The 26,259-nt window shown below is 37.8% G+C and overlaps 1 protein-coding gene across 6 annotated transcripts in view; it reads left to right on the top strand.

The window, feature by feature from the left end:
- The window catches only part of MAP3K4 (mitogen-activated protein kinase kinase kinase 4), a 68,953-nt gene extending 42,974 nt beyond the window's left edge, over window positions 1-25,979 (top strand). The window contains exons 15-27 of one of the 6 annotated variants that reach the window (XM_064648984.1): window positions 1,803-1,881; window positions 4,075-4,171; window positions 5,038-5,154; window positions 9,262-9,362; window positions 10,411-10,491; window positions 11,993-12,184; window positions 12,849-12,919; window positions 14,994-15,110; window positions 16,558-16,717; window positions 23,358-23,480; window positions 24,023-24,129; window positions 24,336-24,515; window positions 25,441-25,979. In XM_064648984.1, coding sequence (XP_064505054.1) covers window positions 1,803-1,881; window positions 4,075-4,171; window positions 5,038-5,154; window positions 9,262-9,362; window positions 10,411-10,491; window positions 11,993-12,184; window positions 12,849-12,919; window positions 14,994-15,110; window positions 16,558-16,717; window positions 23,358-23,480; window positions 24,023-24,129; window positions 24,336-24,515; window positions 25,441-25,461 — 1,446 coding nt within the window. In that variant the 3' untranslated portion in view covers window positions 25,462-25,979. Of the gene's footprint in view, window positions 1-1,802; window positions 1,882-4,074; window positions 4,172-5,019; window positions 5,155-9,261; window positions 9,363-10,410; window positions 10,492-11,992; window positions 12,185-12,848; window positions 12,920-14,993; window positions 15,111-16,557; window positions 16,718-23,357; window positions 23,481-24,022; window positions 24,130-24,335; window positions 24,516-25,440 lie in introns of all 6 variants that reach the window. The other 5 variants (XM_064648983.1, XM_064648985.1, XM_064648988.1 and 2 more) reach the window with 5 other exon arrangements.
- The last annotated feature ends 280 nt before the right edge of the window (window positions 25,980-26,259 follow it).

Raw genomic sequence — 26,259 nt, 5'->3', positions numbered from 1 at the left:
TTTCAGGGGTACTTTTTATAAAACAATGTCTGAATATAGATGCTGTTCTAAAAAAATTGCTCTTGTATATCACTGATGCTGATATCTCTTCAGGTGGTTAGATTCTAAAGAGAGTAGGTTTGTGACTGTTGTAATAATGTTTCAATTTGCTGACAAGTTACTGGTACTGTCTGGGGAGACCACCTCTCTTTGTGTCTTGGGAAAGTTGGCAGCAGCTTTTCTACAGTGTTAGAATTTGTAGTTGTCATAATGAATTTCTAAATGTAAGGTTCTGAGGCTTAGTTAACCCAGAGTTCATCTATGGATATGAATACAAAATCACAATTGTTTAAAGATGTTTCTTCAAATTATTCCAATGTGAAACTGACTTTAGGGCATCTTTTGTTTATACTGTGAAAAAAATAATATACTATAACTGGCTTTTTTGTGTGCTCTGCCTTCCTCCTTTTCCTGTGGAAATAAAATTCTGAGAATTTATTTCTCTGATCTTGGTACAGTACTACAGATAAGTGAAAGCACAGTTGCCACAAAATAGCAGAATGTGAGTGTCAGCACCTCTGATTTTTATTATTTTCAAGATGTGTTATGAAATGCCAACCACAATAATCTTGTGTAATACAGAAATCATGTAGTTTAGTAATTTCTCACATGTATTTTTATCAGGAGCTCTCTAGTAAGTTTTTTGTTAGCCCTCTGTGTGTGTTGCTGAGCGAGGGTTGTCTGTCTTGATGAGAAAGTTAAGCTTGTGTTTGGAATACACAGATACTTTGTCTTTAGGAAGTAGCCCTTCAACTTTTTTTTCTTTGACACAGTTTTTAAAACAGACTTTGAACAAGTGGTAGAGAAAGGGGGAACCCAATACCTTAACTGCATTTTTGAACTTTTTCTTTCTTAATTTCCAAAACTGAAGTACAGTTAATCACTTGAGGTCACTTTGATTAATCTGTATATATATATATATATATATAACTTTTTTAGTTCTTGGTTTTGTTAGTCTAGCTTCAAGTTCTTGATCTTCACTAAGTTTTTGAATTTCTGGAAGAAATCTTGACTAGTCTGAGTGACTGGCATATACGAGTGGGCTTCATAGCAGCTCTACCAAAGAACATAATTTTACTACCTTATTGGGAAAACAAATTATATCTCTGGTGTTCTGACAAGTAAATTGAACAGAGGAAGATTTAATAACTTGTCCAGGGTTACATACACAGTGGATAGTACACCTAATAATTAAGCTCAGATTGGCTGAGCACCAGTTCCTGATTTTAACTATTAAAATCCCTTTAATGAAAGTTTTGCTAGCTTCATGGGTACATAAGAAAATTGGATTTCTTTTAATATGTAGGGCTTCATATTTGTTGTTTTACAGACTTTGATCTTATGATTCAGACCATCAAACTTACCTAGTTTTCTTAGGTGTCTTCTTGGGGTGGGGAGGGGGGGAGGGCAGAAAAGATTGTTACAGCTTTTTCCAGCAAGCTTGATTTTAAATTTATTAACAATGGATATTTTTAAGTTCCACTAGCTTTACATTATGAAATGTTCTTTATGATATGTCATTGTTTGGTTCTTATGTAATTTTGACAAGGACAAAAGGCAAGACCAAACTAAGACTTCCTAACTTAAAAAGACAATCAATTAAGTCAAAACCCTAATGCTGATCCAAAAGTTTAGTATAATAGGTAGAATACAAATTGACAAATTACATACTAACTGATGTAATTTTATTACTGTTAGCTTTACCATATGACTATCAACCCTCTTGTAACAAAACATCACAACGTTTTGTTTGTTTTTTCTAGAGTTTACAAGCTCTGATGAATGAGTGTATTGGCCATGTTATTGGAAAACCTCACAGTCCTGTTACAGGTTTGTACCTTGGTAAGGCAGAAGTTACTGACATTTGTTCTGGAACTTTGCTGCTGCTGTTACAGAATTTTGATTGTAAAGTACTTTTGAAACTTTAGAAATACCAATAAAAGTATACTTAATCTTTTTGTGATTGTTCATGTGAAACCATTATTGCCTGACTGGTGGTTTTACTCCGGAAATTTCAAAGCTTTACAAATGCTTTCCTCTGATTTTATCCTTGAATTTATGTGAAGTCTTACAAATCTTCTGGGAAGGGGCTGTGATTTTTAAAGGTTGGGTAAAGTGATTATAACTTTACTTTCATGTAAATGCCTTTAAGAAGGCATTTACAGCTCCTTCTCCTAAACTTTCATTGTGGCACTGCAGGTATTTACATTTTTTATGGACTTTATATCATTGAGGTACAAATGAGTTATATGGGGGTTTGTTGATAGAGCTGTGTGAAATAGTTCTTCAATATAAAGTTTGTCATGGTGTAGAATATATCTTTATAGATATAAATGTTGATTTCATTAGAGCGAAATCAACATATTTGATTGTGTATCTTGAGTAAAGAATATTTCCTCAGCTATTCTTCCCTTTTACACAACTTTCTCAGTACTTTTTCTCCTCTCAACTCCATTGACTGGTTTACTTTTCAAAATACCATGTCATCTTTTCTTCTTTCTCCTGATGCCCACTTCCTGGGCAGGCTTGATGACAGAAGACGTGAAGGGAGGGTAATTTGACTCTGGCAAGAGGAGGTTTTTCAGTTTTGATATAATCTCTATGAGAAAACCTTATAGCTGAGAAACCTTTGGCAATAAAAGTCAGTCTAGTCCTCTGGAAAGAAGCATAGTCTAAAATAAAATGTATCCAAATTCTGTACTGTGATGTAAAACCTGTACATTCACTTTTGATACTGTTGTTGAGAGGGAGGCCCATTTTAGGTGAATGACTAGCATGATGATGCCAAAGTATTGAAACTCTTATAAATACTACTGCAGACACAGCAGATCACACAAAACTAAATTGCTCAACAGCTTTTGTCTCAGAGGCACAGGGATGACATGGATGGTGCAGACTTGAACAGCAGTCCAAAACTTTTAATACATGTGAAATAAACATAGCTAAACATAAACTGTATTCTGGCTGTAGATATTGCAGATACCCATTCCTATCTTGCGATGAGGAGAAAAATAAGACTTTTGAGTTCCATTTGCATACCATGTTGAGGGACTGAAACCCACTGTGATTTTTACCTCTTTTTCCAAAGCTGAGGATCCACTTGTGTTCACACTGCTGCCTCTGGGCACATAACTGGGGTATTGCCTTGTGTTTTATCCTGTCTTTTGCTTTGTGAAACAGCCTATGTCCACCTAGGGGGGTTAGGTTCTGCCTTCTGGGTCTTCCACTAGTATATTTGTGAATTATAACAGGACGACCAACACCTGGCCCTGGCATCTTTTACTTGTCCTAGTAATGCAAACAAGGCAGAAACTCAGCTCACTGAGATGAACCTAGCCTGACAGAAAGTACTGACTCATGGTTTGATCAGCTATCTTGTGATGTGACTGGCGCAATATTTTTTCTGACTACTAAAAGAGGAGTTGAGGGAAGACACTGCAGACTGCTGTTAGAGGCACTGAATGAGCTAGGCATGAGGATAATTTAGGTTTTATCCTGTCCCTTTGTAACACTTCTTGGGGCAGACTGTCATGGAGGGTATTAGTATGGGTAAAACTGTCATATGTGGGTTTTTTTCCCCAGCTCATTTTGCTTTCCATTATTGTCTGAGAAAGCTAATTCTGATGCAAAGGAAACATAATGATGCTGTTTGGTTTTTTAAATTATTACTTGGTTTGTTCATATTTATTTTGCAATAAGATAACAAATTATGTTTAACTTGTGAAGTTAAAATAATGAAGTTGTAGTTTTAGTGAAGTATGTACACATTTCCTAGTTGCTAGTTTTTAATTACTGGAGAATTTTCATTATTTTATGGATGAGTTAAAGGATACGATGATATGAAAAGTATTAATACATCCAACTGATTTAATTAAAATTGGAATACTTTGTATTTTTCTTAAAGGATAAGAAAAAATGTGCCAGTTCACACTTAATTCTGTAAAATAGGAATTTGTTTTAATTTTGTGTCTTGAAATGGCCCTAGCAGAGTTTTTCTGACATCTGAGTAAATTTGATCCATTTTTATGTTTGCAGCTGTTCATCGAAATAGTCCCCGTCCTGTAAAAGTGCCTCGGTGCCATAGTGATCCACCAAATCCTCATCTTATCATCCCCACACCTGAAGGCTTCAGGTACTTAGCATTAATACAGCATTCAAACTGGTTTGTCCCCTCTTGGCTATGCTGACTGTCAGTAAGTGGAATGCCTTTTCTTTCCTGTTGAGGGCAAAGCAAATAGAAAAAATTAGCATGTAAGTGATCTGAACTTTATCGATGTACTTTTAAGGACAATATGGTTTCTTTGTCTTGATGCTTGCCCACCCCCTTTTTATTGGTGCATGCTTTCTCACTTTGAAATCATTCTTATCCCCTTTGTATTTCCTGAAAACAATGTTTCAGTGTAAAAAGCTGTAATTCAGTGAAAACTGCTCATTAGCAAGACTTTTATTTCCTCCCCCACTTTGAATATCTGTATAACTGCCCCGTGACAGTGCTTTCTGTAGTTTAGCATACATAGAACTTAAAAACATAGCATTCTGAAATATGGTGGCATTTCTGCGTCATTACCAACCTGCTGTGAATAAGCTTAAAACAATGGATCTTTTCTCTTCCTTTGAAAGAGTTGGCATGAGAATTAATGCAAAAACAGTTTTAAAAAATTTCAAAATAAACATTGCCATGCATAATTTTACACAGACAGCCTTATTTTTCAAGAAGATAAGAACAGTGACAAAGTCTACACTGATTATTTTTTTTTTTTTTGGAAGTCACTTAGCTGTTGGCAGAAACTAGTACCACTCTAAAGATTGGAAATTTTTATTTTGAGGATTATTATTACTGTGCGTATTGGCAGCTCATGAAGCCTCTGAGACGCAGAATTATTTGGCGTAATTCTTTACGAACTGAAAAACTTTTAACGCAGGCATCATTATACAAACTTTCAACTCCAAACATTTTTTTTTTTTAACTGTTTCCTGAAGTTTTCCTTCTTGCCACAGCACACGGAGTGTCCCTTGTGACGCGCGGAACCATTGCGGTGTTGCTGTCAGTCGCCCCGCTCCCGTCGGTAGCGACTCAGCCCAACCCAAACCTGTCAGCAGTGCAAATGATACCAGGTAGCTCCGCTCCGTGATGTAGCAGTCTCATCCTACATACATCACCCATGTAACTGTCTTCACATACTTGCATCCTAGTAGATCATTTGCACTCTCATCATGTCTTCCACTGGCTCCTTCATTCATGTTTGACTTGAGCAAAATCATGTGTCTTGGAAATCGATGATAAGACCACTTTCAGATTAAAAATGTCTGAACAAGGTGGTAGTTAAAAGCATGCAATTCTGATGTAAATTACAAATTTGCTCAGTAAAAATGTCCATGAAATGAACATATGCCAGTCAGGTCATTGGTATAACTTTACTAAATAATTAATATTGATAACTAACACTTAGAATCATAGAATCACTAAGATAACTGTAAGATACTGATAAGCCCAAGGATTTTCAATTTTTTTTCATGTTAGCTAATAGTTTTGGTATTGTTGTTGTCTGCCATAAATATTTTGAAACATAATGTAGTGGCAAATGCAAAATTAAACACATGAGATTTCAGAAGGATTTTTTTTCTTTTTAAATAATTTCTTGCTACACCTCTGGCTTCTTAGGGTGGTACAGAATAAATATGAAAGAAACCATTCCTGTATCAGGATATGCCCACTCCTATATTGTCACAAGTGACTTTTTTTTTTTTGACAGACCTATCTTTCTTGAGTTTTGACCTTCAGTTTGGCTGTTATAGTTGGTATTTCTTCTTCCCATACCACAGTCAGACCATTGACATGCCTCCCAATTTTACTCTTTTTTTCCCCCTGCACCCTCCCCCTGACTTTGAAAATCCTGCTCTTCATACAGTGATATTGTCTTAGGATTTATAAATAGTTTTTTAGATTCTTATTTCTGCTGCAGAGTACCAAAAGTTCCTTTGGACAGAGATTCATATGAATAAAGACACATATCTGACTGTATCACACAGCTGTAGAGAAAAGAAAAAAAGTAGTGAAGGAACAACATATTGATGGTGACTGTCAGGAAAACGTCATAGTTTGCTTTGTTACCAGATGCACAGCAGAAGCATGCATTAAGCTGTGAAGAAGGAAGGAAGTCAGCACTTTTTATATACAATCTTTCCTTCAAGTTTATTTTTATTCTAAGATATGACTTGCACCCTACAGTAGCCTCTAGATGTACAGCTTGTGCGTCCAAGCTTTTTTTTTTTTTTGGAATATATATCCTGAATTTTTGTCATTCAAACTACATACTTTTATTACCTATCTTTCATGCTTCTGCTTTAAGCTCCCTGTTGAAAAAGACAGAGTAGGCAGTAGTCTGCAGCATTTGAATACCCCTTTCAAGTAAGTAACATTCTAGAGAATTTTCACTGAGGGGTTCTGGCAGCTTAATAAGCTGACAGTGTGATGGTTAATTGGTGTTTATGATTTTGACATTGCAGAACTTGTTCACTTGATAGTTAAGCTAGTCTTTACACAACATATAAAAGGGATATTTTTTCTAGGCTGTGTACAGCACTTTGATCCAAGGCATATTTTTAAAGTTAGGTAATTTTTCAAAGGGAGGTAGGAAGCTAGTTTTTAATAGTTGTAGGCCTTGTTGTGATTTTATACCACTCAATGCAACTGTCAGGTTTATAATTGGACACACTTGAATATGATGGTATATTCTTTTAATGTTTTCTACGTTTGTCCTACACAAATATTGATAAAAATGTAAAGGTTGGCATTTTGACATTTTCTTGTAGTTCTAGAAAATAGTGATTAAGAAGGAAAGAAATGAGAATTCTGCCTCTTAGTTCCAGTCAAATGCATATTGCTTTCATGGGCTGTAACATGAAAGTTGCTGTGATTGCAGCATTTTAGTCAAATTGTCTAGGCCTGTTTTTTAAAGACTTGTATTTTTCTTGGAGCTCTCAGATTTTACTTTTCTGGTGGTTGTTCATAAAATATCCCATGGTTTTATGTTTGTTTGTTTGTTGTTTTTTTTTTTTATGCACTGTCAGGATTTTTAAATAATGTTTAGTACCCTGTATGTGCTAGGAAGAATTTGAAGAAAAAAACTACTAAAGCAAAGACAGGGTTTTGGAGGCTGTTGGGGACTATGAGGGGTTTTGTTTATTGAGGAAGGCAAAATACTACAACGTAATACATTTCTAGCATTTTTTATTTTAGTATGGTTAAAAGAAAGTTGCAGACTTTAACACATTGCAGTGTTAATTATGGATTTCATTTATTTGTGCTCCAAAAGAGAAATGGAATCTTTCGGATCAAGAAAGCTTTTTGTGGTTTTGTATGCAAGGTGTGGAGTCCAGCTGCTGGAATAGCACAAAGACAAACTTTGTACACTTTCCAGAAACTCTTTAGACATTTAGGACATGATTATTAGCAATAAATGCCTATAAAAACTGGAATCTAGGAACTTTGTAGATGAATTGTACTAGGCAGTGCTTAGTGCACAAATGCCACCATAGTTCTGGTGAAGTTTTACTTAACAAAAAAAAAATCGATTTAAGATAAATAGAAATTAAAATCCAGGGCAGCGATACATTGTTTACGTTGAGCTTTCTGGTGTTTATACATTTACACTATGTTCATGCTAATAACCTGTTTAATTTCTGAACTAGCTGGGGTTATTATTCATAATTTTATTATTTATCCAGGCCTGAAAACAAAATTTATCAAATGTTCTCTTTTACTATACTTTTTGCCTATTAATGTCCATAACTGGACACAAACAATAAAAGATCTTGGTCATTAAGATAGGCTTGAAATGGGTTTTAGACAGCTGCATTCAAAGCCGTGATACTTAAGGTCCTCTGTTCAGCTGCTGACTCATTTTAGAGGTGGTTTAGCTTTGCTTGTTTTTAAGCATTTTGTCATCAGAAATTGTTGCTCTGTATGTGCTGAAAACCACCTTATCCTTCTTGCTGATTAAACCCTCAACTTCCTGAAGAATGAGGATTTTTCACTAGTTCAGTTTCAGTTCCTGCTCAAACTTATAAAATCTAGTTGGGCAGTAGTAGGGAGTGCAAAGCAAACATCATATGGAGAACATTTGCATAGGAATAGTGTCTTCAGTTTTGGCTTCTGTTCTCAAGATTGTCTTCTCTCTTTTTTTTTTTTTAAATTGTTCTTATGCGATACTCAGATACAACTCGGAAGCAGCTTATAGGACTGTAGGGAAGTCCTCTCATAGGTGTATGCACTTTGTGATGCCAGATATTTTTAATCTTTTTATAGTTGTTAGCTTTCATTGAAGGATTTAACAATGTTGCCCACTTTACAGTAACATTTAGCTCATACCTCTAAAGCATTGTATTTAAGGAGGCATCAGTCACAATTCTTCCCCATCATACTTTAAAAATTGAAAGGGAGCCTTGTCCAAAAGGGAGTTATGGTAGAAAGACTTCCACAAGGAATTTATATTTCTAAAACCTGAGTGTATTGGTCAATGTCTGGGGCTGGAGAAAGGTGCCTGAAGATCTGAGGATTTCAGATCTTCAGAAGTCTCATTTCTCTCACTATTGTTTTCTTTTCTGTTCATGCTTATTCATCTGGCTCTTATTCTGAGGCATCTGATTCTGCTCCGTGCTGTCTGGAATTACAGGGGCCTCCAAGCAGTCAAGCTGCTGTCATTTTAAGTGTCCTTCCTGCCAACCAGCTTGTCTCTTCCCATTAGTTTTGCCTTAGTCACTATGCAGTATGACTGTATTTGCAGTGCAGTAGGCACATATGAATTCATCTGATAATGTGCCTCACATTAGCACTCAGCTGAATCACTTCTGATTGTATTGCCAAACCTGGCACAAGCTGCATCCTGCAACAGCTGTCTTAGTAGTAGATTACAAGGCATGAAAGTGGATTCTGTTGCTATGGGCAAGGACAGCTTGAAGTAGTTTATGCTTTGGAAACTTAGGGCTTTTTCATAGAGTAGCATAACTAAAGTCCTATAAAAGTCTTAATTTGAGGGAAAAGTAGCATAGAAAGAAAAGGGTTTCAGTTTACCTTTCAGCATCAGTTTTTGTTTTGTATTGCTTTCATAGTTCATATCCTAGGCTGCAGAGGTTCTGTCTCTTTAAAACTGCAGCTAAATTAGCATTGCTCTGAATAAATACCAATGACAAATTAATTAGTATGATGGCTCTTTTTAACAGGGGTTCCAGTGTCCCTGAAAATGATCGACTTGCTTCAATAGCAGCTGAGTTGCAGTTCAGATCCCTTAGTCGTCACTCCAGTCCCACTGAAGAGCGAGAAGGTGATTGTCACAGTAACAAACTGTGACCTGGATGTGCAGATGGTCTATGTCATTAACCTATTTCTCTCTGTTCCCTGTTCTTACCCTTTTCAAAAATTTTTTCACCTCTTCGCATTTAAAAATCATAAGATTTTTAACTTTACAGCTTATATTATCAAGTAAGTTTTTCTCCTTTCAGACATATCTGCTATTCTCTTGCCTTTCATGTTGTTTCTAAATTGTATCTGAAGAGATTGCCTGATGTCTTACTAAGTCCCAGTGTTCAAAATGAAATTAGTAACGTGATTTCTGAATTATATAACCCATTTAATAGTAAATTCTGAAACACTGTTAACGAGGTATGAACTGGACCCTCCAGGACAGTGAAGTGTTTTCTGTCCAGTTCTTTATCACTGCAATATTCATATTAGACATTAACTTGCTGTTAATTGAATCCTGGAGGAAGGGACCGGGTGTGTGATTAATGTCCTGATTAGGGCTCCTCCTTCAGGTTTTCCCAGCCCCTGTATATATGGTATTTATTGCAACAAATACCTTGAAAGATTGTGCAAAATAAAAGGAAGTACAAAATCTGCATCAGAGTTTATACTGTGGTCATCCACACTGGATTTCAAAGAGAGAAATGCCTTAAAAATTTATATTAAGAGGTATAGGGTTTTTTTTCTTTGTTTTTAAGCAAATGTTGAAAATATTGTCTGCCTTGTGCTTATTCCAGTTTTTATGTATCTGTGTGAATTGGAAGCTGGCTTAGGTTGGAATGAATACAGGCCTTATTCTAAAGAACCCCTAGAAAATTGTTTTCCTGTAGGTGTCTTGCATATTTGATTCTGAGTAACCTGTCTTGAAGTGCTTCCCTCAGTTGTGGAGGGAGATCTCTGCTTATATATAAATTAAATTCTATTTCATAACTTGTTTTCTAAAGAGAAGTTAATTTTTGATTCCCAGAGCATATATTGCTATATGTGTAGGATCTCAGCTTCTGCTGAATATAGTGGCATACTTAATATGAGATAAAGCTGCTTTTGTGCTCACACTGTTATTTCTCTAGAGCCATTGTATCCAAAAGGAGATTCAAGTGGTTCATCCCGGCGGAGTTGGGAGCTCAGAACGTTAATCAACCAGACCAAAGGTAGGTGTTTAGGAGTCACTATAATGGAATGTCTGTTAAACTGCATTACGCTATAATGTAATGTCTGTACTAAAAGGTTGAATTTTATTGTTGATTGTGAAGAGGTTTTCACAGCTTTATATGTAGGAAGGGGAAAAAATCCTGATGGCAGGTATAAGATACTGCTAACAAGTCACAAGGTGTGTTCTCTTGGTGTAGGTAGGAGTAAGGAAACTTCATAAAAGTTAATTCTTTTCAGTTTCTGAAAGATACTAGCAGTGTTCTACAAAGTTACCAGTTAATTTGTTATTACATAGGAATTGCAGAAGTTTGCTGTAGCTATTCAGTGCCCAATTATGAATTGCATGAGAGTAGGAGGCACTTCCTCACTTCCCAAGATCTCTCCCTGGTGTGGGATTTTCTTCTTTTGGGTGTCTAACAGTGTGTGATCCCCCACTGTGTCCTGAATTCAAGGCTATTATAGGGCCCTTTCCTCTTTGTCCTGCTGCTGATTTTCATGAAACTTAGAGTAACTTGATTACTTCAGACACTCCTGTACTGTACAGATATATGAAGCTTGCTTGCCTATATTGTGGCAGAGTGGAACCTTGTGAAACATTAGAAAAAAATTTGTCACATTAAAAACTGGTCTCATTATGTGGCTTAGACATAATGAGGAAGAATTACAAATTCTTGTTCTGAAATCTAGAAGTCTTACTTTTTGTTCAGAACATAAATACTGATGGAATTAGAGTTTGTTTGAACAAGAAAAGAAGAATGAGGGAAAACTTGAAAATTTCCAGAAGACTGCTGTAATGGGAACTGGTTTTACTGTCCACTGTGAATAAGCAAAGATTTTGGCTTAAAACTACAGCAAGGCATATTTAGTGTAGAGGAAGTGGTATTAATTATAGGTGGGGAGTAGAATATATTATTTGAGAGTATCAGTATCTTCATCTTTTGGAGACTGTTAGGAACAGGTTAGACTATTGGTGTCAGCAGTGACAGGTGTTTAACTTCTGTGCTTTACAAGGAGGGGATGAAGTAATGCTGCCCTGACATCTCTTCTGGCCTCACTCACTAGAATTCTATTTCAAGATAAGGCTTGAGAGCTCGAGTTTCTAATACCTCTAAATCTTTGAAATAACAGATGCTGTCAGTTTTTCTCTGTAGAGCAAAACCTTACCTGTCCTTTCCTTAGTGCTTTTAATGACCCTAACATATTTCCACTATCAGAGGTTAGTTACATGTCAAATGCAAACAAGTGTGTTGCATTTCACACATTTAATTCCCTTGAATCAATAAGAGATGATTAAGAAAGTACCCCTATTCTTGTTTTACCTTAGTTTCATATGTGATTCATAAGTGATAGTTTCATATGTGATTTTTAAAATGTCTTATTCTTTTCCTACATCTAAAAACTATTTTGTGAGTCTAATTTAACGTTGGTCACTTCATTTGATATCAAAAGGTAACAAAATGTAACTATGAATATTTCTCAATTGTTCATTACTCTTTTTAGACACTGCCTCCAAGCAAGCACCGATGGAAGCTGTTCAAAAGTCTGTTCAGTTGTTTGAAGAGAGGAGATACAGAGAGATGAGAAGGAAGAATATCATTGGCCAAGTTTGTGACACACCAAAATCTTATGACAATGTCATGCATGTAGGTTTGAGAAAAGTGACTTTCAAGTGGCAGAGAGGAAACAAAATTGGTATGTCCATTATACTTTCATTTATCAGGCTAAAATACCAAACTTAGTATTTTTGAAGGAAATCTTAGATTATCTTTTAAAATCATGGGTCTCCGCATAGGTAATTTCAACTTTACTGAAATTAGAATGTTAAAATACAAAATACTGTTGCAGCTAGGATTTTCTTAATGTAGAACTTCACTGAAGTTTTCATTGCTCAAATAAGAAACAAAAAAGGAGAAGGATTTGCTTGGGACAGTTATTTAGATATGATCCCGTGATATCTGCATATGTTTAACCCTCTAAAATGCTTGAGTTCTGCATTTGGAAGAACCAGAATTATTAATGGAAATGAGCTCAAACTTTGGGATTTAATTCACCAATCTTGTTTCCCCCATATGATCATTTTTTACTCTCTGGCTTGGGATTTTGGGGGGAAATCCTTATGTTCATGAGAAGTTTTCTTTCAGGTCAGCCTGTTAATGTGTTTTTACCTTTAATCAACTTGAATTCAGGTCGATGAATGTGGTATTAGTTGTTAGTTAAAAGCTACTTGAAGTTTTAAATTAAAATACAGGTAAAGAATGTTGACAAGCTGTTTTCAGTGATGTTTTCTTATTGCAGTTGATGTACCTGTTGCTTAGTAAATGTAGTGTAATTAATTTTTCTTATTTTAATTTTGCAGGTGAAGGCCAGTATGGGAAGGTCTATACCTGTATCAGTGTTGACACTGGAGAACTGATGGCTATGAAGGAAGTGAGTACTGTGTATACAAGAATCACTGCTGCCCATGCTTTTTTTTCCTAAACTACATGTATATATGACTTAGCACGCATTGAGGGTTTCTGGACACTGTTGTGAGCTAACTGGGAAAGAATGGGAAGACATATTTTCTTCATGTGGCCACAGCTGCTCTTACCACTTTTTCCTCCATAAGTTGCAGTTGCTTAAAGCTTTCTTCTTTCACCCTATAGCTTTCAATTTAAATTTATGTAAAATGGATAATGCGTTTCTTACTCATCTCATAGGGATGTTGTGAACTTAATGAATGCTTGCTTAATATATGTGAACTCCCATTAAGAGATCTTCAGTAATTTTTAAATATTAGCGAAGACTGTACACAAACTTGTAGTTTACTTTGCAGTGTTTCCTCTCATGTTTTATTACATTTTTCTTCGTTCCTTAGAGCAAAAGGTAGGAAGTGTGACATTATATGTTTTTCAGCTTTTCCTATAGTTTAAGTGAGCTAGGTTGAGTCACAAAACTGTTGACTAACCTGGTGGGTACAGAAAATCTGATTTTCAGGATAGAAGTAAAGCTGTGTAGGTGTAGAGATTTGTTTTTCCCCTACAACACCTTTCTTTTTGAAAAAAAATATGGTTTTAATGCATTTCTACATCTTCAGACAACTGTGAGTGTCAGCTGTTCATAACAGTTACCATGCCAGCATTGGATGCTACAGCAGTTAGATTTTATGAGCCAGTTCTTCCACACACGCAATACTTACGTGATTTCCAGTGTGTGAAAAAGCAGGAGTGGGGTTGTGCTTAACTTCTTGTACCATACTTATTCACTGACTAATACCAACACTTGGAATTTTGTTGTTGTTAAATTTTTTGTCTCCTGATGAAATAACATTCCCCCCCATCAGTAGCACTCTGTTTCTGTAATTCAAAATTGCTTTCTAGATGCAGATGCTTTTTACAGATTAGCATGTGTGCGCTCTTGAGCAGAAGCTCAAGTAAGTTTATAAATACACCTTGTTTGACAGACATTTCACTAGTAGGCTAAATATAGGCTTGCATGCAAACTGTTTGCAACTTCCCAAATAAAAGGCTTTTCTGAATTTCTTAAAGAATAACTTGAGAGAAGATTGATTTATTTTTAAACTGGTTAAAAACACTGTGTTCCCCTGCCCTTGCCCCAGGATTTCTTCAGACTTTACTGTCTTAATCATAGTGTCATTAAAATTGCTTCAAATTATGGTGGACAAGCTCTACTACAAATGTACAGTATTGCAAGCATGTATTAGGAAATACATAAAATACTTGAATGTCATTTGTCACCTTTTTATAATCTTCATATATTTAATTTTACCACTGTTTGAGTAAAAACTGTATCCTGGAATTGTTACACAGAACCCAACAATCATAACATCCTAGCAACTGAAGGCAAAATATGTGCATTTATTTCTTTAGCAGTTGTCCTGCACTCAATTAATGAAGCTTCTGCTTTTGACAGTATGGTAAAAGGAGCATCTTCTGTAACTTGCTATTCATTTTGCTTTTATTTGTGTGATCAGAAGCTTTAAATCAGTTTTTCAGAAGACTTGGTAACTTTTTTTCTCCATGAACAATCCATCACAGCATATGGTAGGAGAAGTAATGAAAACCTGTTTCTTTCATGAAAAACTTTGATTTTATTTGTTCCCTGCCACACCTTTTCCTTGTAGCTCCCTCATTCTCACTGAAGAAGACCCAAAGAAATCCCTTAGAATCTCCAGTGATGAAGTACCTGGCAATTAGTCCTTCTTGAATGATAGCTCTCACTGATGTTGCTTTCAGATTCTCTTGTACTGTGTCTGTCTACCACATTTAAGCTAGAAGGCAAGCTTGGAAGGGATGTATATCTGCACATATGTGTATTTATACATTTAAGTAACAGCACTTTGTTCTTAAAAAAAAAAAAAAAAAGGAAACAGAAGAAAGTTCCCCCCCCCCCAGTGTTTTTTGGTTTGTGTTGAGTTTAAGATGGGTTGTTTGCTTCTTTTTTTTTTTTTGTTTCTTATTAATGTCAAATAATAAGAAAATGACGACAAATCTTCTTGCAGATAAGATTTCAACCTAATGATCACAAAACCATCAAAGAAACAGCTGATGAATTGAAGATTTTTGAAGGCATCAAACACCCTAATCTGGTTCGTTATTTTGGTGTGGAGCTCCACAGGGTAAGAAAACATAAATTTGGGCTTTTTTATATGGCAGAGGAAATATTAAGAGCTTTGTGTTATTGGAGGTTTTACATGAGAACATTCTAGTTCATCCTAATTGTCTGATTGTTTCTGTGAATAGCAGTGTGTCTTTTTTTCTCTGAATATCGAGACCTCTGAAACATAGTTTGGAGAAAATTTTTGGAACTGGTACATAAACAGAGAAGGCTCACAATAAGTGAATAAAGTGAGTAATGGTGTAGCTATTCTATGCTGTTACTCTGTTGAACTGCTCTAAAAGCAAGCTATATCATATATGGAATGGTAACTTCTTTGTGTAGATAGCCTAAACCTGTCACTGTTAGTAGCAAAGGTTGTACCAGTATCATATAATGTTAAATCTTGGAAAAATTTTATGCTGGCATTTAAATCTTGATGCCAGACAAGTATTGGAATTCAGCTAGCATGTCTTTAGAATGAAAAAACAAGTATTCTTGCTTGAGCAGCAGAACTAATGAAATGTGTTTTTCTTATGGAGCTGGATTCCAGAGTTGTGTGCTGAGATACCCAGCTTTTTATTATTCTCTGCTTCCCACATGCTCTTCCCACTTATGCTGGGGGTCTTGAGTCCTGGTGTCTGGCTGGGAAGTGCTGAGTGGATCTGACTGATTTGCTCAATATGAATTAGTAGATTTGCTGACCCATTGCTGGTTTAAAAGGGGACAAAGGCTGCTTTCTGTCTGCATTTCTCTACCCTGGGCCACAAATTTGGATGTCTGTGCCACTGGGTCATTGGTTTCTCAGAATAGTTTCTAAGAGCTTAGTGTCTTTTCCATCTTTTTATTTTAATTGAGTCTGGCTGAAAGCAGCTGGGCTTGGAGGCAGAGAATGGGAACAGTAACCTGACTTTTCCTTAAAGTGAGTTAGAGTTGGTGTACTTGTTCAAGCCACAGAAAACAACAAAAACTTGCCCATCCCAAGCAATTAAGCAATCAACACATGATGTTGCAGGAACTGGGAGAAAGAGGGGATAAAAACCAAGCCCAAAATATCATTTAGCTTGTTTTTTCTTTTTTCTAAATAAACCAAGGATCTTTTTGGATTTCTCTGTAATATACCTGCAAGATTTCCCAAGTGTCTTTTGGTTGATGCCAAAGTAATGTATTTTTATACACCCAAATACTAGCAGTTATGTACAAATGATGCAGATAGATATGTAGCAGAAATTTTCCATAGCTGTGCAATAGAATATATTAGGTTGCAACATGCCAGAGAGAATAGAGTTCTGAAGAGATGATTTATTAGATATTCCATGGTAAGAGATACTTCCATTAAAACATTACATGATATTTTCTTTGGTCTTTTCATGAACAACAAAGGATGTAAGGAAAACTTGGTCCTAATTCAGTGTTTAAAAAAAAATAAAAATTATATCCAATCAAATCCGGTTTGGTTCCCACAACAGGAAGAAATGTACATCTTCATGGAGTACTGTGATGAGGGCACTCTGGAGGAAGTATCAAAACTGGGCCTTCAGGAGCATGTCATTAGGCTCTACTCAAAGCAAATCACGATTGCTATCAATGTACTACATGAACATGGTATTGTTCATCGAGACATTAAAGGTAATGTTAACCAAAAAAGGTAATCTTGTTGTTTCAGTGTGGTAGATGAGAGCAGGGGAAAGAATGGGGGAATATATTTGCAGATTTAGTGTGCATTATTTATGCAGCCATTAAATGTATGAAGCCTTCCACTGACTTTTCAGTTTACAAATTACTGGCTAGTTACATGCTCTTTTTTTTTAAGTGTAGATCATAAAAAATATTCACAGTTGTCATTTCAAACTCATAAATTGTGCCCATGATTTATATATTTTCTCTGGAGGTTGTTGAGTTTGGACACTTGTTAAAACAATCTTAATTATTAGTCACTGCATTTTTAGTAATAATGTACTGAGTTATGCTGTTTTTCTTCTTGTCTGTGCAAATAACAGTGGTGTTTTCTAGAGCTGACAAGCAGTATACAGTGCTAGAATTGAGCATCAGAACTTTTCCTTGTGATTCCATTTTCCCAAAGAGTTTAAACGTAGTAATTAAAAGTAGTAATAAAAGCCTTGTTAAAAGAAGTTAAAGGGATATCTTAAAATTACTTACCTAGTGGTTTTTTCCATACATTTATCTTCTCATGCCTGGCTGTCAGTATTTGCTTACAAAATGAGCAGATGTGGACTACAGTAACTAAAGGGGGGTTGGTTTTGGCATGTGTTTAAGGCACTCAGTGTCAGTCCTCATTCCAAGTTCATTTTTCTTTGTCTGCGCCTTCCAACAACATCCTCCATGTCTAGTTATCTTGGTTTTGTTAGTCTGGCATACTTTGCTCACCAGTGGCAGAAAGTTAACCAAAGGCAGAGGAAACAATGCACACAATGTGCCCTGTGAATGCTCATTTTATGGCAAGGCAGTGCAACCCAACGATGCTGGGTTTCTATGTCCCTCTTGCTCACAGGGTTTTGAATCACCGCAGCAGTGTAGGAGGTTCCCAGTTGCTCTTGGTCCTTTGGCCTCGTGCTTCTCATTTGGGAAAAGAACTAAAGAACTATCTACGATCCAGAGGCCTTCCACCCAGGTAGGCCACTCTTGAGTCAGTTTGGCTTTTTTTTTTTTCCTAGAAAACACTTTCCCTCACTCCCATTCCCCAGCAATCTTACCTTTTCTGGTTCTCCTTCCTCACCAAAGGTTTCTCTCCAGTTGTGGATTTCCCTTTGTGCTTTTCACAGTGCCCCAGTGCCCTCCTTTGCCCTTTTCTTGATCATTCCATGTCCAGGTTATGCTTAGCTGGATTACTCTCTCCTGGAAGCTCGTTGTGATCACAATCTAAGGCTGGCTGACAGGGATTTCTTTTGTGCTGCACAGTGTCATTGCTGATATCTGGATATATTTCCAAATAGGTCTTCTCTTCAGGGAAATGCATGAAGTGAAAAGAGCTGTTTAACAGAACTGTAATGGGGTGTTATCTGAGGGCATTTCTGTTGCAACAGGTTCCTCCTGTCAAATGTTGGGGAGTTTCTTAAGAGTAACAGCAGTTTTAAACAGAGGGTCACTGCAGACACATCTGTGTACAGACCTTCCTGAAACTTTGTGACAGAACATGAAGACAGACCACAGAGGGTATTTTTACAAAGGATACCTGATGTTGCACTAGAAGGCTTTTGCTCTGTCTCCTTTTATGCTAACATTGCATCCCCAAATTTTCAGGCTAACAGCAGTAAAGAACACTTTGTTTTTAATTTTAGTTCTTGTGTAGATAGGTACTCTTATTTTTCTGATAGGGAAGAATGATGTATCAGACTGTTAAAACTGCTTTCCTATGAAAATCTTGCTGTCAGATTACACTACATCTCTCATGGCATGTTTGCTAAACATTACTGTGGATCTGTTTCTTCTAGCAGCAGATAAACAATTCTTATAGTAATTGTTTATCTGTATCCTACAGTTGGTGTCTGCAAGCACTGTGTGCTCAAAAATAGTCTTTTGGTTAGCAGTGTCCCTTTGTGCCACCATTGTCTTTCAGATGCTATTGTGGCATCCAGCTCTATGAGGGTGAAAAATACAGCAAGATTCAACTGCCAAAAACCTTGGTTTGCCACAACCTGTGGCTGTGAGGGCAAACTGAGGGTCATGTTGGCTTGTTGTTACATTTGGCTGCACTATTTTTGCTTAATCTGCATCCATGTGAAAAGTAGGTGGTGCTAGTATGTAGCAGAAGATAGTACTTTTAGGATACTCTTTTAATCTTTATCTGGGTATTAAATTTTAACCCCTGTGGCTAAACCCAGTTTCATCAGCTGGAATTACTTCAATTTTTGTCAGGAAGCTGTTCTGCGCAGTGATTGAGAAGGGTGGAATAGTTAATGCTGAAGGGAACCTGTGGACATCTAGTCAAGCTCTCTGTTCTAAACAGGTCCAGCCTCAGTATCAGATTCAATGCCAAATTTGATCAGATTATTCATTGTTGAGATATGTGTATCTGCAGGGATGGAGATGCTCTCTTCCAATGATTGACCTATCCCTGTTGTTAGAAACTTATTTTGATACCTCCCTGGAATTTGCAAAGGTTGCTGTTGTGTTATCATTTTACAGTGTGCCCTTGAGGAAAAAGTCTGTTTGTATAGTCTTGCTGTCCTCCCATTACCCAGCTGAAAACAGCAATAAATTCCTCCGTGCAGACACTCCCCCTCCTTCAAGCTAAACAAACCCATCTTGCAGCCTCTCCTTGTACGCTGTGTGCCCCAGCCCTCTGACCATCTTGATGCCACTTCTCCTGGGTTTGCTCCAGTATGTCATTGTCTATCTTTTACTGGGGAGCCTAAAAGCAAGTTGCAGCACTCAAGGTGTGGTCTCAAGTGCTGAACTGAGAAGAATTAATGAGACCATGCCTCGTGCATTCTCTTCAGGAGAGAAGGGCATATTCCTGAAGAGTGCTTGGATTGTGCTTTCAGCATGAATACAGAAAAGGGATTGTATCTGAAGCTTTAGTAAATCAGAAACCTGTGAATGAGATAGTCCAGGCCAAAAAGTCTTCATCAGACTGCTACTGTGTTACTGTCTTCTTGTTAACTTTGTTGTTAGCTCAGAACTCCTGCCATTCCTGTCTTCCTGATGAGCACAAGGCAAGGAAGGTCATTCAGCAAGAGACAAAAAACTGTTCAAGAGGAGGCTATGGGCATGTGTCATGCTTTCAAAGAGACTAAGTAAAAGAGTATGCCAAAGCTGATTTTCTCATCCAGGAGTAGCATTTGGCCTGCTTGTTTCCTGAATCAGTTTGGCTACTGCACTGCTTAAGCACTGGCTGAGAAATGTCTATGAGCTCCTCTTTTTCTGGAATTATGCCACAGCCTTTAGTGGGGCTTTTGGTACTGCTTTTTGGACTCACAGGATTTCCCCCAAACCCTTTGGACCATCATGCTAGTGCAGTTTTCACTGTGCTTACTATGGGGCTGATTTGGCAGAGGTACAGGGCGTGAAACTTTGAATTTAAATGGTTTAGGTCATGACTGTTGTTTTCTCTAGCAGGAGTATGGCTTCTGACATTAGCTCTTTGTTTGCAGTTTGCCCAGAAGGTTGTCCTGCTGTGGTATCACAGCAGGAGGGCTGTGCAGAACTAGGCAACCTCTTGCCTCTGCCAAGTACATCCAATGAAGATGCTTTTGATAGTGTTGGTGTAGGGGGAGAGAAGGAACAGATGGACATGCGGTGCCTTTCTGCTGTATCAGTTGTGGTCTCTGGCTTAATTTTGCCCATTAACTGTGCAGATATGGTAGGAATTTTGTTACATTCCCAGTAGCATTAACTGTCAAAACTAAAAAGCATTGGCCATCCTCAAAGTACTGCCCTTTTGTCTGCTCTCCTCTTACTGAGGTCCTGCTGGATTCTGTGCAGGTTTCTTTAAGAAGGAGACCCTTTTAAAGACTCCTTCCAGAGTCTGGTCTTGGTTTCTGAACAAGCATCTTGCAAAACAGAGGCTTCAGCAGACAACACATCCAGTGGAAGCCTTATTCAGCTGACATAAAGTGTCAGCAACATGAATCTTCTAGTGCTGTCTCTTTCTTCTTGGGGAAACTTTAGTTTAGTGCTTTGTTCCATTTAACAGTTCCAGGTGCTTTCAGGAAGAGGGCTCACAGGAGCTTTCATGGTAACACTTATGCTGAATTGTAAGCACTTTTTATTAAAAGGGACAAACTTTGTTTTGAAAGGCCTTAGAAGTAGGTTCTGAACTGTATGAAACAAAATTATGCCAATGGCATTAGACTTAGAAGAGAGATTGTTGCACTGTAGCACTACCAGGCTCCACCCACTGTAGGTAGTTGAAAACTGCTTTTGTAGCCTTCTGAAATTTTCACGTGGCTTTCTTGAGGAATGGAAACATAGGTTTCCAAAACATCCTTGAAAAAGTGTTTGTTAGTGATGGCTATTTTTTGTAAGCTCTTTGGGCTAAGTGCGCCTACTTTCTCTCTGACAAGCAACTGCTTGAAAATCATTAGAAAAGCTGTTGTCAGTAGTTCAAAGGAAAAAGCAGGTGTCACTCTTCTAATGCCAGGAGTCTTAATGTCTCACGAAGCTGCCTTCTTATACTCCTTTGGTGTGTTTCTGGATTCTCATTCATTCAGGAAACTGAGGGATGATCTACCCAGCTCCATTACACATGCCTGTGATTGCAGGGTGACTCTGGACATGTATGTCCCTCTGATAGCAAAATGAAGAATCTAGCCAAAGAACTCTGGTGTGTGTGTGTGTAGGCATCTGAATGCTGGAAGTGGAAAACCTATGGACACAATGTGCAGAAGAGTTGTATTCCCTGAACCTTAGTTCTTCTTTCAGAACTTGTAAAAGCCTACAATACTTAAAGGTTGGAATTTATTTTTGTTAATCATTTTGCTCCTTCTTTAATTGCAGTTCTGTGTAATTCCTCTTGGACGAAATAGTTATCAACCATTCTCACAATAGTTAGAGAGCCCTTTGAGAAATGGGCAGGATTTTGGCATCATTGACCCTGCACTGCCTTTTTTAACTTGAGCTTTTTGAGGATCTTTTTTGAATATCTTGGGGATACCTAGCCAAGGTAACTGGAAAAAGTCATTAACTAAGACAACACAAAGGAGGAGCAGCCAAGAATTTCTGCACTGACCTATGTTCAAGGTGGAACAGAAGTGAGAAACTTTGGAAGGTTTATTCACATGAACCATTTTTGAATTAATCTTTTGTGTGACTTGGGAAGAGGCTAGGTGTGATGAAATCCCCAACATCTACCTATTCCTAGAGTAGGAATTCTACTCTAGGAATATTTTCCTAGAATAGGAATAAATTCTACACTTTTCTTCTGTGCATACCATCCATCTTAAGAGAGATCACAGCTGAAGCTGTTTCTGCCAGGTGATACTTGCAACCTACTTGTGGCTTCATTGTGATACTTGCAGAATCCAGGCTTTGGCCTGACATATATAGTGAACTTCTGCTCTGTTTTCTGTTGGCTGTCAACATGCATTTTGGTAGGATGTTGAGTGAAAGAGAACCACAGGTTGTCAAAACCACTTCGCTTATTTTGCAGTGTTATGTTGAGCAAGTGACTTGAAGCCAACTGCAGATTCCCCTTGGAGATTTTTAACTATCCTAGAAACTTCATTCTAGGGTAAGCAGGCAGTATAGCCAGCTATTTTAACAGTAGCCTTCCTCCAAAAATTACTCAGGAAGTAGAGTGCAATAGGAGTAGGCATTTCGTAGTGTATGTAATAAAGTGCTCTAAGCTCCATTTTGCTCCATTTTCCCTGTGACCATATAATCAATAAGGTTGGAAAAGACCTCTAAGGTCACAGAGTCCAACCTTTGACCGACCACCACCACACCAACTAGAACATGGCAGTAAGTCCACATCCAGTTATCCCTTGAACACCTCCAGGGATGGTGACTCCACCACATCCTTGGGCAGCCTGACCACCCTTTCAGTGAAGAAATTCTTCCTGATGTCCAACTTGAATGTCCCCTGGTGCAGCTTGAGATTATGTCCTCTCATCCTGTCACTGGTTGCCTCGGGGAAGAGACCAATCCCCACCTGGCTACAACCTCCTTTCAGGTGGTTGTAGAGAGTCCTGAGGTCTCCCCTGAGCCTCCTTTTCTCCAGGCTAAACAACCCCAGCTCCTTCAGCTGCTCTGCATAGGACTTGAGCTCTAGACTGCTCACCAGCTCTGAAGTTTCTCCAGCACCTCAGTGTCCTTCTTGAAGTGAGGCACCCAGAACTGGATACAGTTCAGCCACACTAGGTGCTGAGTACAGAGGGACAATCACTTCCCTGGTCCCACTGGCCACACTGTTTTTGATGACAAGTATGGTATCTCTGTCTTGACTCAGCAGAACTGAAAAGATGGCTGGTGGGAGATTTAACACTCACAAGGAGAAGTGCTGGAACTCCTGTATTCCTGGAGGAGTAATTTCTTGTAACAACCTTGTACAGAAAGCTGTTGAATTTACCTGCCGTACTGCTTTGTGTTTTGAACACTTGTTGTCAACTTCCAGTACGTTCTGTGATAACACAAACCCACCAAAACATCTATCATGTTCTACACTTAATCCACAGCTAAAGATCTACTAAGTGTGAATTCAGCTATCATCCACTGTGTAATTTCCAAGGGTATATATATTGAGAAGCCCTCATTCCTCAATTCAGCTCTGGTTTAAACAAGTGTTACTGTGTTTCTTTGTGTTTCCTAGGAGCCAACATCTTTCTTACCTCATCTGGACTGATTAAACTAGGAGACTTTGGCTGCTCAGTGAAGCTGAAGAACAATACCCAGACAATGCCTGGAGAAGTGAACAGTACCTTGGGGACTGCAGGTAAGGAAGCTTGTGCTATGCAGGTACTTGTCGACTTACCCATAAAAGAAGATATCTTTGCCAAAAGTCTGGGCTGGAGTAAAACCTTGTGCTTCAGGGAAACTTGATTTTACCTCAGCTAGTTCTGCTTTATATCCAGAAGCCAGACAATCAGTGAATGGTATAACAGGACAGATAACACTGTATTTATCTGGTAATCATAAAGATGCTGGAGCTTGTGTTTTCTGGGGTTGTATCTTTCTCTGCAGTCTTACTGAAACAGTACTCTTCTTACTGAAGAGCTGCTTAATCTATTTTCAAAAAAGGGCAATAACTGAAAGCATGTAGTGTAGCAGCATTTTCACTATCACTTTTCAAACTGAAAAACATTTATGCTGCAAATGTGTCAAAGAACAAGAAGCTAGCAAATGGCAAAACTTGGCAAGAAAAGCTGAGTAGTAGTTCATTACAGATGTATTAAAAAGGTTTACTGAGTTAGTCACTTGATATATCCTGTTCCTTCTGCTGTATGAACTGATGGCATCATATATGTTGTTTCAAAGCATACATGGCTCCAGAAGTGATTACTAGAGCTAAAGGAGAGGGACATGGACGTGCAGCAGACATCTGGAGCCTGGGCTGTGTTGTTATAGAGATGGTCACTGGCAAGGTAGGGATGTTTCATGTGCTGACAAAATGCAAACTGTTCTTAGCAGTTTCTCTGCAAATTCTGGTCCCACTCTCAGCAATTTGTCACATGTAAGTCTGCAAGTAATGGGGTGGTTTTTAATTTCATGGAGTACAGAAATACATGCTCTAGTGGATAGCAAGTTACTCACTAAAGCTTGCACTTAGCAATGCTGTTACCTGTTGCAGAGGCCTTGGCATGAATATGAGCACAACTTCCAGATCATGTATAAAGTGGGGATGGGTCATAAACCTCCTATTCCTGACAAAGTGAGCCCAGAAGGGAAAGACTTCCTTTGCCACTGCTTGGAAAGTGACCCAAAGATGAGGTGGACGGCCAGCCAGCTCCTCGATCATCCTTTTGTCAAGGTTTGTCTGATGACTTCAGTTACAAAAACTGCAGATGGGAATCGGAAGCAGCTTTTAGTTGGCTTCATTGTTTGCAGCGATGCCACAGGGCTTGGTATCAAGTTGACGCTGTCCAGAAAACGTGGTGTGGAAACTTTCCAGAAGCACATGTGATGTTTTTAGCAAACATTTGACTATAGGACCTGGTTGTGCACCATGCAATGAACTTTCACAGCTGTTTTGATATGCATTATCTTTATGTTGAAAAGACTAGTCAGGCTTCAACTCGGTGGTAGCTCATTGGATCTGAAGGGCTCTGTGCTGAAAACTTTAGCAAGTACCTATGTACAGGTTTCTAGAGATAAAGGCCTCCTCCATAAAAAGTGAAACCAGCACATGATAGAGAACTCCACCATCCTTCTGTGTAAGGGTCTGCTTTAAGTTTTGATTTGAACTTAAGTTCATATTGAATGTTCATCTGGCAGTTGGTGTAACAGTCTGCAGTTCTTGCATGAACTGTGGTGTATTTCTTTAAGAATAGGCAAATATTCACAGCTACAAATTGAAGTAGATTAGTAACTTCTTTGAAGAAGTACAAATGTTATTGAATTCTGTCCCATTTTCCAGCACAAAGTTGTTCACTTTGGTGCTCTGGTTCAGTAATAGTGTGTTTGAGATCATCATACCCATTCCTCATCAGGGCAACTGTAGCCAGATCCCCTCCATCACAGAGGCAAAACAGGGCTTTAGGCACCTAAGGTTTGCATGGTGACAGTGGGAATGGCAGTACTGTTGCATATAAATGCTTGTTATGCATTATCTGTGTAACAAGGGAGAAGGAAGAAGCTTCAAAGATGTTTGAAGGTGCTTAAGAAATTGATTTGTTGTCATCTTCTCGCTGCAGTACGGAGACCACTGAAGTAACTGCCTTTTGCTTCCTTCACAGGTTTGCACAGACGAAGAATGAAGTTACTCAGTCTCTGGCCTTTTTTGTTCTGACAAGATTTTAATCACTACTGTATGTAATATTTACATAAAGACTGTGCTGAGAAACAGTATAAAAGTTGACCTTAACGAAGACTGCACAAGTGACGGGCGTCACTTTCTCTGCTGCTCCTGTACATTTTACATGGCACATGTTGCTCACGTGACGGTGTCCGCAAGTTGGAAGAAGCTGCATGTTTCAGTGAAAGTGCCATTACTACTGTATATGGACCATACCTTTTGTTCTTTCTCCTGTTTCTCATTTGATTGAGAACTGTAATGTTAATATGTAGTATTTTTGAACTCTTTAGGTTCAGAAAAATGCTGTAGTGTTATCAGGCGTTATGGACCTTGTTTTTTAATCTGTTTGAGTGCACTGACTGTGAACTTTTACTGGTTTTTTTGTTTATTTGTTTTTGGCAAGCTTCAGATTTGTTATGCACAAGGCTAATTAATGAAATTTTAAAAAAGTTTTTTCTCAATAAATGGTTTATTTTAGGAGATGTTGGTAAAGGGTTTTTCTTCAAAAAAGGGGGTCATGTCACATTCTAAACTTTTTTGCAACACTTGTGTAAGACTGCTAATCTAATCTAACTGGAATAAGCTGCTCTTATTGCAATAGTCAATGTTTTGTCAGGTTTCAAGATGTGCAGTGCAAGATGCTTCTTAACACAAGTGATAACAGATTTAAGGTTCCCCCCCTTTTATGTTCTTCTGAGGAAAGGTGGTGATGGGCAATTCCTGACACTACTTATTATCTCAAGGATAACTTCCTTCTTGA

The sequence above is a fragment of the Pseudopipra pipra genome, chromosome 3, assembly GCF_036250125.1.
Source record: "Pseudopipra pipra isolate bDixPip1 chromosome 3, bDixPip1.hap1, whole genome shotgun sequence".
Lineage (NCBI taxonomy): Eukaryota > Metazoa > Chordata > Aves > Passeriformes > Pipridae > Pseudopipra > Pseudopipra pipra.
The sequence above is the reverse complement of the archived record's forward strand: the minus strand, read 5'-3'. Positions and strand labels throughout refer to the sequence as shown.